At 35.2% G+C, this 17,635-nt stretch overlaps 1 protein-coding gene across 6 annotated transcripts in view; it reads left to right on the top strand.

Annotated features, from left to right (window-relative positions):
• PHF14 (PHD finger protein 14) overlaps positions 1-17,635 on the top strand; it is a 201,186-nt gene that overhangs the window by 42,029 nt on the left and 141,522 nt on the right. For all 6 annotated transcript variants that reach the window (XR_003795130.1, XM_029233137.1, XM_029233140.1 and 3 more), the window contains exons 8-13: positions 9,696-9,842; positions 10,646-10,916; positions 11,225-11,331; positions 12,473-12,568; positions 14,428-14,531; positions 17,009-17,140. Coding sequence is in view for 5 of the 6 variants with exons in the window: in XM_029233137.1 (XP_029088970.1) it covers positions 9,696-9,842; positions 10,646-10,916; positions 11,225-11,331; positions 12,473-12,568; positions 14,428-14,531; positions 17,009-17,140 (857 nt within the window). In the remaining variant the exon portion in view is untranslated. The remainder of the gene's footprint in view (positions 1-9,695; positions 9,843-10,645; positions 10,917-11,224; positions 11,332-12,472; positions 12,569-14,427; positions 14,532-17,008; positions 17,141-17,635) is intronic.

Genomic DNA, 17,635 nt, shown 5'->3' with positions numbered 1-17,635 from the left:
GTTTTTCAATTTGTTAATGTGGTGTGTCACATTGATTGATTTGCAGATATTGAAAAATCCTTGCATCTTTGGAATGAGTCCCACTTGATCATGGTGTGTGATAATATATATGGTTCTTATTTATCTTGTTTATTGTCTGTCACTTTCATTAGGATATAGATTCATGAGGACAAGGATTTTTTTGTTCTTTTTTATTTTTCACTGTATCCTCAGTGCTTAAAATACAAGTTGAGGGACAAGATCTCTTTTGTCATTCATCTTTTATTTGGTCAGCTGTTTAGCATTTAAGGTTTTTTTTTTTTAAGATTTTATTTAAAAAAGAATTCTAGGGTAAAATTACTTTTCAAACCATCATTTTAAGTATAGTGCCTTGCATATTTGATTTCCCATTTTTCCTTGTTTTGATTTCCTATTTATCTACGGGCATGGACTGAGAATATTTCCTTGGCACATTTTCTTGTGGTATTGGAATAACTTTATTCATAAACATGTCTCTTTATCTCTTTGGTTTGCTTAAGTTGATGTTCACTGCTACCCCAGCTCAGTTACCTGTTAAAGCGTGTGTTAGCAAATAGATCACTTTCACTTTGGTACTTCTCTAAGAATCTTATTTAACCTTTATTTGAAGTTTGACTGTAAGAAATATGATTTATTTGGAATATATACAGAATATCCACTCCTCTAAACATTCTGTGTAAGCCATATTATTAGATGCTTACGTACCTGGACAAAATTATTTTGATTCATACTATTATTCCTTTTGCTGATGTGTGCTTTTTACATTTTTGTTGTTGTTGAAAGCCTTACTGATTTTTTTTCTTTTGTATTAACTGGGAATGTTGATGAGCCTATTTCTCAGCACAGTATTCTTTCTCTCAGTTCTCGATAGTAGGTATAGCAGTGTGTTTGCTTACTAATTGGTTTGTGATATTGTGAATTATGTAACTGATTGTATTAATAACTTCTTTAATTTTCTGGAAGTTTCACAGCCACATTTGGAGTCTACTACCAATGTGCATGTGGCCTTTAAGATAAATGCTGTGGTGGTTCATCTTGATGTTGTATCTTACCTAGGCTTTTGGCAGCAAGTAATAGAATACTTAACTGCAGTAGCATAAGTAGTTATTAACTATCTCATACGATAGGAGGCATAAACATAAGTAGTTCTGGGGCTGTTTCAGCAGCTAAATAATGAAGTCTTATTTTATCCTTCTCTCCCACCGGCATCAACATATTTTTCTTTTTAGTTCCTAACCTTGTTGTCTCATGGTCTCAATATTGCTGGAATAGGTCTTAGCACTGTGTTCTTTCATTATAGAATTCAAAGCCAAAGAGAAGGGAAAGGGTTCTCTTATTATTAGGAATGAAAAATTTTCTCATACGTTCACACCACTAGATTTTCCCATCATATCATGTATTGAAACAGTCATTATGGCCATCGTTAGCAATGAGATAAGTTGGGAAGGTGAAACCTGACATTTTTAGTTTCTGTCAAATAAAATGGATTTTACAAGAAAGGAATATGTTGGAAGCGGATGACTGGGGTGGGGGGGGTCAGCAACTAACAGTTTGCTACAACTAGCCTAAGAAGTTGGCAGTTTATTTCCATTCACTGTAGCTCATACCTAGACCAAATGAAGAAGTCTTTATATCAGCTATTAAAAGAAGGAAAAGAAGAATCAGGTGTTATGAATTAAAACAAAAAACAAGTAAAAATGTCACCTTTCCCGTTTTTCCCTTCTTTGCTTCAGAGTAGAATTCTAATATTCTGGCCCTTCTTTTCTCTGGGTCTGATCTGTTTCCTGGTCTTTGCCTTTTAATAGTGTCATACCCTCTCCTTCCAGCCTCCCTCATCACAGCGGAATTGGCTTCTCAGTAGTCCTTCCTTTCCAAGCCTTTTTTTTTCTCATGGGGCTTTTTACCCCAGTCAGAGGGGGGGTCAAGTTAATACTGGCTCAATTACTTTGTGCTTTTTAAGGGAATTCAGTTTAATAAATCAGAACATTGTTTAGTCAAGATTATTGTTATTTTTGATTTATGGTACATTTTATGTCAAAAGAGATCACCTGTCTAAACTCCAAACATTAATACGGCTTTAGCATCTGTTAGTCAAGGAAAGAAAACAACATTCTACATTGAAAAAATAATTCCATAGACTGAATAGTACTGGCTTTATCTTTTATCATCACAGCCCCAAGTTAGTTCTATAATCTTACACAGAGCTTTGAGGGATACTCTGTATGTCTGGGCTTCATCTTATTTTTTCCTACCTCTTTTTTCCCCTCATTCCATTATTCACTCTCACCTTCCACACACACTCTACAGTCCTTACTTAGTTTTTAAAATTAATAATTAAAACTTAATTAAAATTATCTTATACTTTGCATATTTTAATGAGCCACCTCAAATCCTTTTTGAATAATATAAATGATACATAATATATAGGATAAAAACACACCAGTCTTGTTTTCAATAAAGAGTTTATATCATTATTTTTGAATTAACTTTATGAGTTTTGTATCAGTGTCTAAATTGAATATCTACCATAAGAGCATATTTTTATCTGTATTGTAAACCACAGTTGAAAATAGTGAATTTGGAATGGTCCAACTAAGTGTAAGGAAATATAAAATATAATAATAAATGCAGATGGGTAATTCTTAAATATGTGCAGAGCAGAGAATTAGGACTTTCCTAGACTGATATTGGATAAGTTGAGCTTTAGCTGCAGAATAAATTAACATAGGTTTACTCTCTGTGTTTTAACACATATGGTTAAAAAATGAAGAGTAGAATTGGATACTTTAAAGCGTTATATATTCATTAAATTATATATATTTTCGTGCTAGAAAGAAATATGTCAGATTTTAATCAGCTTAACATAAATAGTTAATACCTTTTAATGCTTTTGTGGAATCTGATGCCAAAGGATAATTTTGCTTTCCTGTACAAAGCCTTATTTTTCTGTTAGCTAGATTAGTATTAATTTTTTATATAAAAGGTAAAGGTAAAGATAATATTTTAATGATGGATAAAGAAACTGCTATATATTTTTAAATATAATTTAAATACATAAAAAGACTTAATGTAAATTTAGTTCACCTTGGTTTTAGACAGCCATATTTTGCATACAATGTGTATGAGTGTTTTAAGAATTGATAAAATACTTAAGTCATAAAAGTGGGAAATGAAAAAGTGATAAATGCCAAATGGGAAAAATATAGCTTCAAAAATGAGATCAAGTTGAATACAGATTCTTAGATAGAACCCAAATACAAGATATCAATAAAGCTAAGTTGGTTACTTTCAGTTTTTATAGGAAGAAATACTGAAGAGCTATAGACATAGTTTTGTTTGTGGTTCAGGAATATATAAAGGACAAAATATGTACATTGTCAAATTAATTTTTCTCTTTTGGTATCTAGACACTAGGCATTTGGGCATTGAATCTGCATTTAAAATTTTCAGCTGTAAAAAGTCTTAGAAATTTCAAGCACTAGAATAAGAAATTAAGAAATCTTGTTCAGATTTATTGTTTTTATTCTTTGGTCTTCATCATCTGGGAGTTTCAGATTTGAGTACAAGACTTTTTAAAACATAAATTACAGCTGTATGTTAAACAAGTTAATCATATAATGTCTGCAAAGGCACTGCAGCTGAGGGCTGACAGAATTATAACTCAGCAAGTATTTGTGGAACATGACCATAAGGAGTAAGTCCTTATTGAATTCACGTTGTGAAACTCAGTTAAGTTGTGTTAAGGGGGTGACCTAAGCTTTGTTTAGCAAACAGTGAGATTTATATTCAAACAAAGCTTCATAGTACTCTGTGAAATCAGTCAATCATGATTGAGGGCATGTGCATATGTGCAAGACACTAAACTCTAGGTATGGGGTGGAGGAGTTTGTCAGGGAGCATAAAAATAGCTTTAAATTACAGTATCAACCTAGGTGGGGATAGATAGTAAACACAATAAAATGTTCAACAGTCTTTCAAGATGGCAGTAAAAGATATCACAGGTGCCTAGTATGGACAAGAAGTGGTGTAAGTACAGAAAGAAGGTTCCCTGGAAGAATCAGAAACTTCAGCTGGACCTTCCTGACCTATCTCTTACCTTTGAACTATCTAAGGATTACAAATTAATGTTTTTACTGTCATTCATTCAGTATATTTATTCAACAGATATATTGACCTACTGTGTATTAGGCATTGCTATGGACCAGGGGTCCCCAACCCCCAGGCTGTAGACCAGTACTGGTCCGTGGCCTGTTAGGACCCGGGCCGCACAGCGGGAGGTAAGCAGCAAGCGAGCAAAGCTTCATCTGCTGCTCCCCATTGCTTGTATTACCGCCTGAGCCGTCACACCCCTCACCCCACTCCACCCCACCCCACCCCCGGTCTGTGGAAAAATTGTCTTCCATGAAACCGGACCCTGGTGCCAAAAGGCTGGGGACTGCTGCTATATACCCTGTAGAGATAACAGTGAACAAAACAAACTGTGCTCTTAAGGTAGCTTACATTTTAGTGGCAGGTGGGATCTCTCCTCTGACAGAGAGTGAAAAAGTTAGCAAAAAAAATATTGTGATAAGTATTGTGGAGAAATATAAAGCAGGATAAAGTATTTAGGGAGTAAGGGAGGTAGGGCAATGCTGCTTTATATGGGGAGATCAGAGAACGACTCTCTAATAAGGTGACATTTTATGGAAATATGTAAGGAAAATTGTAGGGAGCATATGTTTATTTGAGAGGAGAGCATTACAGGCAGGGGGAACAGAAATACAGAGGCTCTGAAGTAGAAACATGCTTGGTTTGAGGACCAAGAAGAAGACTGGTATGGCTGGTACAGAGTTAGGGGCTAGGGTTTGGTAAGAGGAGAGGAGGAAGTCATAGAGGTAGCAGGGAGCTACTTCATGTAGGGCCTGGAAAGATATGGGAATGACTTTGGATTTACACTCGAGTGGGGTGGAAGGCCATAAGAGTTGCATAGAGTACATATGAACCAACTGATGTTTAAAAGGACTTCCCTGATAACTGTATTGAGTACAGGCAGTAGGGAGGCAAGAGTGAAAGCAGGGAGACCAGTTAGAACTTTTACTGTAACAGGTTTTAGGATGGAGGTAATGAGAAATGAGAAATTTTATAGGTATTTGCTGAAGGATTGTGGAATGTAACAGAAAGAGAGGGTAAAAAGGGTGACTTCTTTCTGGCCTGAGCTTCTAGCAGAATGGAGTTGTGGTTTACTGAGGTGGAGAAGACTGAAGGAAGAGCAGATCTGTTGCAGGAGAAAAGGAAACTGAGGACAGTTTTGGACATGTTGAGTTCAAAATGCCTATTAGACACGTAAGTGGAGAGATCAGGTAGGTTGTTGGCTATCAGAGTCTGAAGTTTAGGGAAGCAGTCAAGGCTACAGATATACATTTGGGAGCTGTCAGGGTATAGATAGTATTTATGGTGAGATGACTAGATGAAATTATCTAGGTTATAAGAGTAGAAGGAGATGGGAAGAGGTCTGATGACAGTCATAGGGCTACCTCAGCATTCAACAGCATTCAAATTTGGGAAAATAAGGAATCTACCAAGGAGACTGAGGAGGAGTGATCAGTGAGGTAAAGAAAAGAACTAAGAGAGGTATTTCAAAGAAGTGTTTCAAAGAGGGAGTGAGCAAATTGTGTCAAAGGAGTAAGATTAAGATTGAGAAATGACCATTGGAATTGGCAAAATGAGGGTCATTTTTCACTTGACAGGAGCTATTGGAGTGGTTGGGAGTAGTCAATGAAAACTTAAGAATGGAATAGAATTGAAGATAGCTAATATGGACAGGTCTTTAGATTTTTCCTATTAAGAGGAGCTTAGAAGTGGAACAACATGTGGGAGCCCAAGGAAGGTCTTTTAAGTATTTTTAAAGGATATTACAGTATGTTTAGCATGCCAGTGGAGAGAAAAAAATGTGTAAGAGAGATAGAATTGCTGTAGGGAAGATGGGGTGGGATATTATCGCAACTGAAGGTTAACCTTAGAGAGGAACATTGGGCAGTTTATCCATAGTAACAGGAGATTAGTCAGAGGATATGTGTAGACATGCAGATAGGTTGAGGTATGTGGTGATTGGAGGTTGTGGAAGTTTTTGTTTTGTTGCTTTTCTCCTCTCTTTGAAACCCTCTCCAGTGAAATAAATAAGGTCATCATCTGCAAGTTAGGAATAGGGAGGAGATACTGAAGGTTTGACAGAGAGATAAAGCTATTCAGTAATTATCTACAAAAATGGAATACGAATTAATTTGAGAATGTGTGCAGCTGCTCAGGTACAGGTACAAAATAGGGGAAGAGTTGGTGCCTTAGGTTTTGTCAAGCGAAGCTAGTTGAGGAAGAGAGGAACAAGCGAATCGATGCGCCATGCAACGAAGTAATTAATTGATGGACCATGAAATAATCAGGTAAAGAGGGCAATCATGTGCATGGGCTCTCGGACAGTCAGAAGACAGAAAGTCCATACATTGGAGACCTGAAAGGTGTTAAAAACTTGTTTGAGTCTTAGAGAGAGTGATCAGGAAAGATAAAAGATGATGCTCAGAGGGCTTCCCTGGTGGCGCAGTGGTTGAGAGTCCGCTTGCTGATGCAGGGGACGCGGGTTCGTGCCCCGGTCCGGGAGGATCCCACATGGCGCGGAGCGACTGGGCCTGTGAGCCATGGCCGCTGAGCCTGCGCGTCCGGAGCCTGTGCTCTGCAACGGGAGAGGCCACAACAGTGAGAGGCCCACGTACTGCAAAAAAAAAAAAAAAAAGACAACCTTGAGTTGAGGGGCATTCCACTTTGTCACATTGCTCATAGTCCCCACCATTTACCCCGCATCCCCCCTACCCCCCACCCCCATCATTACTTTTGTCTTATAATCTTCCAGCGTCTTTTAGGCCCCTTTGCACATTTACATTTACTGGTACTTTTTCTCAAGGCATTCACGTTCAAAACTCTTTGCCTTAGACCTACTGAATCACAATCTCCAGAGTTGGGCTTTTGTCATTTCTGTTTGGAAACATCCATAAGTAAATCTGATGACAGATAGTGGTTGAAAAAGATCTTAACTTTCTAGCAGTGGATCTTGGGTCAGCAACTTAACCTCTCTTGTTTTCAGTTTTCTATCCATAAAATTGATATTAAAATAATAGAACCCACCTCATGTGGTAGTGTTATAGAGGATAAATGAGATAGTATGAAAAAAGGCACCTGTGCCTGGTACATGGTAGATATTCAGAAAAATGTTTTTCCCTTTCTATTTTTCATTGGGGAGTAGGATCTTGAAAGTTTCTCTAGGCAAGTTAAAGGGATATTCCAAGTCAACCAATGCCTTAACTAGGACACTATTTTGAATGGTTGAACAAAAGCAAATAGCCAGTGACTTAAACAAAGAAGAAGTTGAATTCTTTCTACATTCCAGACTGATTTGATATTGGGGGAGTTTGGTTCCAGGGACCAGGTGCCTTCCTACTTGTTGCTTCATCTTCCCTTAGTCTGTCGCACTTTCTTACGTGGTCAGAGATGGTTTATCACACCTTGACTGGGTTCCACCCCATTGGAAGGAAGGAAGAAAAGGTTAAGAGTAGGCAATTTCCTTTCAAAGGTATGGTTAGGAAATTTCACAAACCTCATTGGCTGGAACTTATCACATGCCCATATCCAGATGCTGAGAGTCTGGAGCAGAGATTTTCTAGCAAGGTCGTCAAGTACCCAGTAGAAACTCAGAAGATTCTAGTACTAAGGAGAAGAAGGAGAGGATAGATATCAGAAGACAGTGGTTTCTGTCACAGTTAATATTTGCTTGGTATATCTGTTCCACTGTCTAAACAAGGTTAATCCCTTGGTCATTCTAGCCTTAGACTTAGGGTTTATTGTCCCCCAATCCCAAATAATGAAAACAAAACAAAAAATTACTTGGGCTACCTAGTCCCCTTCAGATACCTTTTTGACCAGAGATGACTGGTCTTTTTAGCGAGTCAGAGTCTAGGTCCTAATGCTTAACTCATCTATACAAGCATGAATCCTATCTCTGATAAGTCAATTTCAACCATACCTACTACTTTGAAACAGTAGAATAGTTCTCCAGATCATTTTGACTACGCTTCAATGTGTTCTTTATTTCCATTAGCCTATTCTGTGACCAGGATGTAGAGTATGTTGTGAGAAAGCAACTGTGTGTGTGTGTGTGTGTGTGTGTGTGTGTGTGTGTGTGTGTGTGTGCGTTTTAATGCAATCTCCTGCCCATGTTTTTGTATTGTGTACCTATATGAAGTAGTTATTATTAAATCTGTTTTACTAATGAGTTAACAGAGACCCAGAGATGTTTCACAACTTGTTTGAAGCCACAAAAATCAGTAAATGGTGGAACCAGGATTTATCTCCAGGTTTTTATATTTCCAAATTCTGTGATCACAGTGTTCACAGTGCCATATTGTGACATCTTTGGATATCACACTACAGAACTGCATCATATACTTTTTTTTTTTAATGTCAAGGACACTTTAGTTTTATTATTACGATGATTTCTCTTTTTGTACTTTCTCATTTGTTTCTTCTTTTCTTAGTGTCATCATTTCTCTTTGGGCTATAAAACCCTACCTTACTAAGAGACCCTTTAACATAACTTAGATAAAAACCTATATGGATAGCTTATCTTTATTATTCTCTTTGGGACAGACCTAAAGAATGAACTGCCTGTTACTTTGCTGGCAGTCACATTGCACGTTACTTTTTTTGGCTACATATTTACAATTTATTCTATTTTTGATAGTAGATTTCTTTTATTTTTGGTACCCTACTATTTATGAATAAAAAATGTACCCATTAAGGTAGTATCATGAAATATGACTGTGAGAGAGCTGTGTTTCCATCTGAGATTTTAGGGTTTCATGAAGAGTTAAAGGGACCATCTAAAGTGTTTTATTGACAAGGCCTGGCCTTCTTTTTTTTTTTTTTTTTTTTTTTTTGCGGTACGCTGGCCTCTCACTGTTGTGGCCTCTCCCTGTTGTGGCCTCTCCTGTTGCGGAGCACAGGCTCTGGACGCGCAGGCTTAGCGGCCATGGCTCATGGGCCCAGCCGCTCCGCAGCATGTGGGATCTTCCCGGACTGGGGCACAAACCCGTGTCCCCTGCATCGGCAGGTGGACTCTCAACCACTGTGCCACCAGGGAAGCCCCAGGCCTGGCCCTCTTAATCCATTTTTGTCCCAGGTGGAATCTGCCTGTGCATTTCTAGTCAATTAGAAGTACCCTACTTATCTGTGTTGGCTAGTACTGTATTTTCTAGATATACTGTTGTTTTATAATATTAATCTATGTATGTATAACTTTAATATTTAATGATGATTTCTACCTAAGATTATTGAAATCTTATTTGTTTTAAACTGTGATTATTTTTTTAGGTAACAAATATATCTAAATGGTAATACCTAAGATTTGATTTCAGTATTTTTAAATCCACAAGGCCCTTTAAAAAAAAAATTGCTAATTTGAACTTGATATATAGGATTAAGTTTCTAAAGCAGCAATTTTTATCATTATGTATAAAAATTACTTTTGTAATTTATCTTAGGAATAACCAACACTGTGGGCTATTCTTCAAAAAGGAAATATTATCTATTACTGTTTTTTTAATGACCCTTTGAAGTAAAAATGTTTACTTTTTCCCCCCTGTTTTTTGATATAGGATATAGCAGATCCATTTTTTGCTTATTGTAAGCAACATGCAGATAGGTTAGACAGAAAGTGGAAGAGAAAAAACTACTTGGCTCTACAATCCTATTGTAAAATGTCTTTACAAGAGAGAGAGAAGCAACTATCACCAGAAGCACAGGTATGGATGGGATTCATGCCAAAACTCATGTTTTTTTCTTTCAAGGTTATAGATTTCAGGGAATTCCCTGGCGGTCCCGTGGTTAGGACTCTACACTCTCACTGCTGAGGGACTGGGTTTGATCCCTGGTCAGGGAACTAAGATTCCACAAGCCACACAGCATGGCCAAAAAAAAAAAAAAAAAATCAAGGTTATAAATTTCAGATCTCATGTGTGTTTGCCAATGACATGTGAAGTATAATTGTGAAATTTGGTTAGTTACCTAGGAAGTGGATTGTCATTAAGATAAATGGTGAGTATAGTTTGTGGTTGAATATATTACTCGTCACCTAGTCAACAAAGCAGTCATTTTTAAAGCATGCTTCCAGTACATTAAAGAATATGGCTTAGAGGAAATTATTCTATCAGTGCAATATGTTGACCACATCTTTTTTCAGTCTGTTCTAATGTTCTTTTATGCAAAGAATTTGATTAGTTTGCCCATCATATAAAATGTATTTTTGTGTAAATTAAGTACATTTATGGAGACTAGTGCAAGGCTGGTTGAGAAGAGAAACTTCAGCTTAATCATATTAGTTTTTGACAATTCTGATCATAGACTAGGACAGTTGTTACTAGGGGTAGACCTGGTTTATTATAGCCCAAGAATTATACAGTATACCTTAAGGACTGTGGGTAGATATAATTTGCCTTGATATGTGAAATTTTGGTTATCTTTACTTTTTCTAAATGTGGAAGTAAAAATCATAAGGAGTATGTTCCATTTTAGTATCTTTTAAAATTTGTATACATTTCTTTTATAGGCAAGGATCAATGCTCGGCTTCAGCAATATCGTGCCAAAGCAGAACTAGCTCGATCCACCAGACCCCAGGCCTGGGTTCCAAGGGAAAAATTGCCCAGACCACTCACTAGCAGTGCTTCGGCCATTCGTAAACTTATGCGGAAAGCAGAACTGATGGGGATCAGTACAGATATCTTCCCAGTGGACAATTCAGATACTAGTTCTAGTGTGGATGGAAGGAGAAAACATAAGCAACCTGCTCTCACTGCTGATTTTGTGAATTATTATTTTGGTCAGTATAGACACTGATTCATGCACGTTTTCATTGATGACAATTTGCTGATGGAGATTTCGATATGCTGTCAATTTTTAGAAATTTACTAGCAATGTTACATATATCAAGTAAAAGCATGTTTATTTTCCTAATAAGTTGTGGGTTGCTGTAAAATGCTAAGCTAATTTGTGAATAGAGTTAAAAGTGTTTTGAATGATGTAGGTTTATCCATGTGATCATCCCTATGGCTAGCTTCTTCCTTTGTGTATTTTGTGTATCAGCTTTTATTTTCTACTAAAGTAAAATTGGATATTTAATTTAAATAGAGAGAAATATGCGCATGATTCAAATTCAAGAAAATATGGCTGAACAAAAGAATATAAAGGATAAATTAGAAAATGAACAAGAAAAGCTTCATGTGGAATATAATAAGGTAAGTTGGCTATAAAACAAACAACATATTACATCTTATTGATGATTTCTTTTGTGATTTTATAATGTTTTTATTTATGTTTTATTTTGAAATTCCTCTGGAGTTCTTACAGCTTGCCTACAATTCTGACCCCTCATTATTTTCATTACCATCATTAACACTTACTGAGTACTTTCTATGTGCCAGGCACAATTTTGAGCACTTTTACTTATATTAACTCATTTAATTCTGATTTCAGCTTTATAATATGGCTTAGGATTACTGCTCCCATTTTCAGAGGAGTAAACTGAGTCCTAAACAGGGGAAGTAATTTGCCCAGACTCACATAGGTAGTCAAGTCATAGAGTTGGGGTTTGAAGCCCAGCAGTCTGACTCCATTCCTTATTCCTAACCACTGTACTATGGAACTTCTCTTTCTGAGTTGTAGAAAACTTTAAAACTTATTTTGAAATTACTGTTTTTTTCTTGAATTGTTTTGTTACTTTTGATTAAAAAAAAAAACCTCCTAATTTAAATTTCTCTTCTACCCCTTCATTCTAAAGATGAGGAAGGTCAAAAAGAAATATATAAAAGCAAGTTGTGACTAACTTTTAGGTAATAAGTAACATGAGCATATAAAACCAGGATTGACTTACTGATAAATAATATTTTAAGTGATAAAAATATTTGTAGGAAGTAAATTTCCAATAATCAGCCACACTGTATTGAAAAGAGTACTGGGATTCAATTCAAAAGACCTAAGGATTCTTGCTAGTCTTATGATTTTAGCTAAGTTACAAAAACCTTGTGATCCTTAGTTTTCTCATTGGGAAAATGGTAGGAGTGCGTCTTGATAGACTCATAGGATTAATTAGCAGAACGTTTCTGAAATTATATAGTAAACTATAATAGAATATATAAGTGTAGGCATCATTATTATCATTAGTAAAAATGGTAACATAAAACAAAATGCTTACATTTTGTTGGTGCTGCTTAGATAATTGGAGACCCTCATTTTTCAGTGTATTGTACTTGAATGTGTTAAAAATATATGGACTATAAATATAGATATTTTGGGACATTTATTAATAAATTATTTACATTTTCACATATTTTACTGTATATTTTAATGGTTTACTAATTTGAATTATTTACATTGTAGCTGTGTGAATCTTTAGAAGAACTACAAAACCTGAATGGAAAACTTCGAAGTGAAGGACAAGGAATATGGGCCTTACTAGGCAGAATCACAGGGCAGGTTAGTTTCTTTCCAATTGCAATCTCTTTCTCTTCTTGCTCTCTATATGATTTCAAAGATCAGAACTATAATACAACTGTCTCTTCACTAACTAAAGAATTCCGTTTAATCAGGGTCAATTAATCATCTGGGATAATGATTCCTGCCTGCAGTACATCTAGAGCTTTGGAAGCTGCCTCCTGAGAACTTGTAGCTTAATTTGGTTGTTTTAACAGCTATCTTGTTTGCAGATTTTTTCATTTGCTCCAACTGATTGACCTGTCGTTTGTGATGAAGCTAAGATTTGAAGCATGAGTTACTTCTACCATATTCTTCTGCCTCTAATGTAGCGGTTTTAGATTCCTTGCCACATTTCTTCTGTCCTGTTCTTGTGCTATAATTAGTTCTTTTTAAAAAAATTTTTTTTGGACCGGGGGTGTGTGTAAAATTTAAACAGAAAACTGGAGAGATTTATTTTCATGTTGATTTGATTTTGAACTGAACTGCGTAAGAAATGGTTTTTGAAACTGTAATGTTAAAGTGTAGTTTTTCTCCTTCAGTAGCTATTATTGTAGTTATGAAAAAAATTAACTTTATCCTTGAACATATTTAGCCTTTTATAGTTCTTGGTATTGAAAAGAAGAATCATTGCCAGTGGATTTCTTTGAATGCTTTTTTTTGATACTGTGTATATAATTCTTAAATTAAGAATTCATTTGAATAATTTCAGTTATTTTTTTAAGGATGATGAAGACTCATTGTGGTCCTTTCATTATGAAAATAGTTTTGTTTGTGAAGGAAGGTTTTCAAAGAACAGATATTTTTCATTGTACTTGTTTTAAAGATTTACAAAGAGTCAAATTCATTAAACAATTTGTGTAGACATATTATTTTAGAAGGTAACGCATACTGATATGTATTGTGCCATGCTGGCTTTGAAGATGCTGCTTTTGTGAACAAGGTGTATATGGCTTATATTATAATGAATAACATAATATAAAAGGTGAGAATGAAGTTGCGTATGGAGAATTGACCTTTGTTTCTATTGATAGGTTGTTGATGAATTTTTGGAAGATTATGGTGTTTTATATTTTATACTTAGATAAGTTAATATTGAATGCAAGCCTATTATTAGTTTATTTGGCAAGCTAGCATTATCTTTTGTCTTGGTTTGCAAGTTTGTCTCATAAGAATTTCCTGTTTAGTATAAAACATTATCTACTATAAAAGAGGATTTTCATTTATTAAATCACTTGTAACAGAAGCGCATACATTTCCTTGTGCAAATGTAAAATACACAGCAGAAGTAGAATTCATTTGTACCACTTGCAGGACACTTTTTTCCAGTTGGTTAAACAGATGCCAGCCCACCGGGCCACTGAGAAATGACTTTGATAGATGATTGCTGTCTGGGAAGCCAGCATACTACTGATTAGTAGAAACCCAAAGAGAATCTACTTCACTTTGTGGAGAGTTTGGTCCAATAAGATAATTTTTCTAATTAACCTTTAGAGCACCAGTGTAGCTGGGATGTTGAGGAAAATAAACGGCCTCAATATTCTTTTTGTCAAGTGTACTTTTTTTCTTTTAAGTTCTTAAATTCTTGTCCTTGTCTTTCATTTTTAAAGCTAAAGTAGAAGTTTAATTTTCATAATGTTTTAGTGGTCCACTGAAAATCGATGAAAGTATGTTATTATAGGCTTCTAATGGCAGTGACTGAGACAAAAACTCATTTTAGTCCTTTTTGCCAATGTAAACGCTTGTAAAAGATTTCCCCCTCACAATCCTAGCATGTTAGTTGACTTGAGCAGTGCATAGAGGAAAGTTGCTTTATATTTTTTCTTTAAAACAAAATAAACTGCATTTGTTCAAATCAATAGAAGTTGAACATACCGGCAATTTTGCGAGCACCCAAGGAGAGAAAACCAAGTAAAAAAGAAGGAGGCACACAAAAGACATCTACTCTTCCTGCAGTACTTTATAGGCAAGTAATGAAATTATGATAGATTAATGTTGTGTATTTTTTTCATTTTTAAAAATATTATTTATTTTTGGCTGCATTGGGTCTCGGCTGCTGTGCGTGGGCCTCTCATTGCGGTGGCCTCTTTTGTTGAGGAGCACGGGCTCTAGGTGTGTGTGCTTCAGTAGTTGTGGCACACAGGCTCAGTAGTTGTGGCTTGCGGGCTCTAGAGCTCAGGCTCAGTAGTTGTGGTACACAAGCCTAGCTGCTCTGCGGCATGTGGGGCCCTCCCTGACCAGGGCTTGAACCCATGTCCCCTGCATTGGCAGGCGGGTTCTTAACTACTGTGCCACTCAGGGAAGCCCTTGTGTATTTTTAAACTAATACTTTTTAGTAACAAGATGCTTCAGATATTCGTGAATGATTTACATTTATATTGGAATTTAAGTTAAATGCATTTGAAGTTCATTTTATTAAAACCATCAAAGATGCTTTCCAGATTGAATGATGATAGAAGAGATTTTGCTCCTCTTTTAATGACAAGCTAAATCACTTTTTGTATCCTTTAAGAAACTGGCGCTATGTGTGCATATGCTCCATGGAAATGAACTGTCCTCTTTGGGGAATTGGAAAGTGACTTTAAATAATGTAGATGATTATTTTCTTAAATAGTTAAAATGATATGTTAGATAAATGGGCATTTATATTTTATTTTACTTGAATGCGTTTTAGAGGTTTACATGTGTTTTTAGGTAGTGATGGGTACTATAATATAGCTTGAATTACTGCCTTTGCACAGTGGTGGATAATGAAGATAAGTTTTAGATTTGAATCTGTCTACAATTTTTTCTCTCTTGGCTCAGTTGTAATAATTTCATTCTCCCAAATATTTTTGTTCTTGGCTCAGTATTTTACAGTATTCACCATTATAGCAATTTTACATAGTTATTAAGACTTCTTTCCATACTTCAGTAGGTTTGGATCTCACTATTTTTTCCATGTAACTGATGATATTGAGAAAAGTCTAGAAGATACTAGTATATGTTTGTGTGTGTGTATACATACACAAATCTATTCACATACACAAGTATATGCTTATGTAAATTTATAAATATTCTCCCCACAACCTCTTCCTTTCTCAGAAATAGCAGCAGTAGCAACAATATCAATCTCTATAATTACTTTCTCTTCTTGATTGGAGGCTCTCTCCATAGGTAATAGCAGATAACTTCCTTGAACTGTGGAAGCCCACTAGTGTTTTAGTGTACTTTATGAAGACTAGCACATTCTCAGTCTAGCTTTTCCAAATAAAATTGGTTCATTTGGAACCGTCAGGCATATCACTTATGCTCCTGACTTTTTATCACTACAGTTCATTTTTATTTCAGAATATACTTTAAGTAATTTTCCATTTTTACTCTGAGCAACTTTGAGACCCAGTACTGGTCGTTGTTGTCATTGTTGTATATGTGTGTATGTGATCTTTTTTTCTAGGATTATTTAAAAATTCAGACATCATTGCTGTTTCTGTATATATCTTTTAGGTTCTCAACAACTTTTTCCTCAACCTTCACATTCTTAATATAAATATACCCTAGATTTTTAGGTCATAGTGTTTGTGCTCTCAGGAGTAGTTAACTTGTCCTTCTGCCCAAGAAAAGTTGGATTTCTTAAGAACAAACAAAAATGTAAAATAACAGTAACAGGGACTTTCCTGGTGGTCCAGTGGTTAAGACTTTGCCTTCCAACACAGGGGGTGCGGGTTCGATCCCTTGTCGGGGAGCTAAGATCCTACATATCTCGTGGCCAAAAAACCAAAACATAAAAAAAAAAAAACAACCTGGAAGCAATATTGTAACAAATTCAATAAAGACTTTAAAAATGGTCCATATAGTAAACAAATAATGTAACATAACAGTAACAACAATAGTGAAACTTCCCATTGTTTATAATAAATAATCAATTGGTATATTTTTAAGACTCAAAGTCTGATTTTGTAAAGAGACTTGTATATGTAGCTTATTTACATGTTGAAGGTTCTTTGAAAGATTTATAATTAATGGTAGAAAATAAACTGAATTTTGTTTGTAAAGTAACTGCTTTTGTAGTTTTAGAGACGTAGAAAATTGAAAGATTTTTTTGTTTAATAATTTGTTTCTAGAAAAAAATTGGTCTAATGTTAAATGGGTTTTAAAGTGATAATTAAAATTAAGATAAAGACAACGTTAACATAATTATCTAACATATGCCCTTCTCTGAAAAGTATGACACCAGCAATATTTAAATTTATACTAGATCCAGGCTATTTTTCTACATTCTCAAAAGTATATAGAACTAATAATTATTGACATTATAAAAAGACATGTTATGAAAAAATATTTGATTTCAATAAAAGAAAAGTTAATATGGTGAAATTTTGAAATTTTAAAAATATGCTGTAAGTTGACTGTTCACTGTGATGATAATTATTCTAATCTTTTATTTGCTGCCTTTATTCAAAGTTGTGGAATTTGTAAGAAGAACCATGATCAGCATCTTCTTTTATTGTGTGATACCTGTAAACTCCATTACCATCTTGGATGTCTGGACCCTCCTCTTACAAGGATGCCAAGAAAGACCAAAAACAGTTATTGGTAAGTAAAATGGAGAGGATTTAGATGTTAGAACTGCTTTGCTCTTAGTTTCAACAGTGTAATTGTTATATCATATTGCTTCATATAAAGTTTTCAGTAAGTTTTTAATTGATATTTTTATAATTTTTTCCAATTTTATTGAGATATAATTGACAGTTAAAAATTGTGTAGTTTTAAAAATAAACTAATGGGACCTAATGAAACTTAAAAGCTTTTGCACAGCAAAGGAAACCATAAACAAGATGAAAAGAGACAACCCTCAGAATGGGAGAAAACATTTGCAAATGAATCAACTGACAAAGGATTAATCTCCAAAATATACAAGCAGCTCATGCAGCAAAATATCAAAAAAACAAACAACCCAATCCAAAAATGGGCAGAAGACCTAAAAAGACATTTCTCCAAAGAAGATATACAGATTGCCAACAAACACATGAAAGAATGCTCAACATCATTAATCATTAGAGAAACGCAAATCAAAACTACAATGTGATA

Source organism: Monodon monoceros, unplaced genomic scaffold (assembly GCF_005190385.1).
Source record: "Monodon monoceros isolate NGI ecotype Baffin Bay Population unplaced genomic scaffold, NGI_Narwhal_1 Super_Scaffold_2, whole genome shotgun sequence".
In the NCBI taxonomy this organism is placed as follows: Eukaryota; Metazoa; Chordata; class Mammalia; order Artiodactyla; family Monodontidae; genus Monodon; species Monodon monoceros.
The sequence above is the reverse complement of the archived record's forward strand: the minus strand, read 5'-3'. Positions and strand labels throughout refer to the sequence as shown.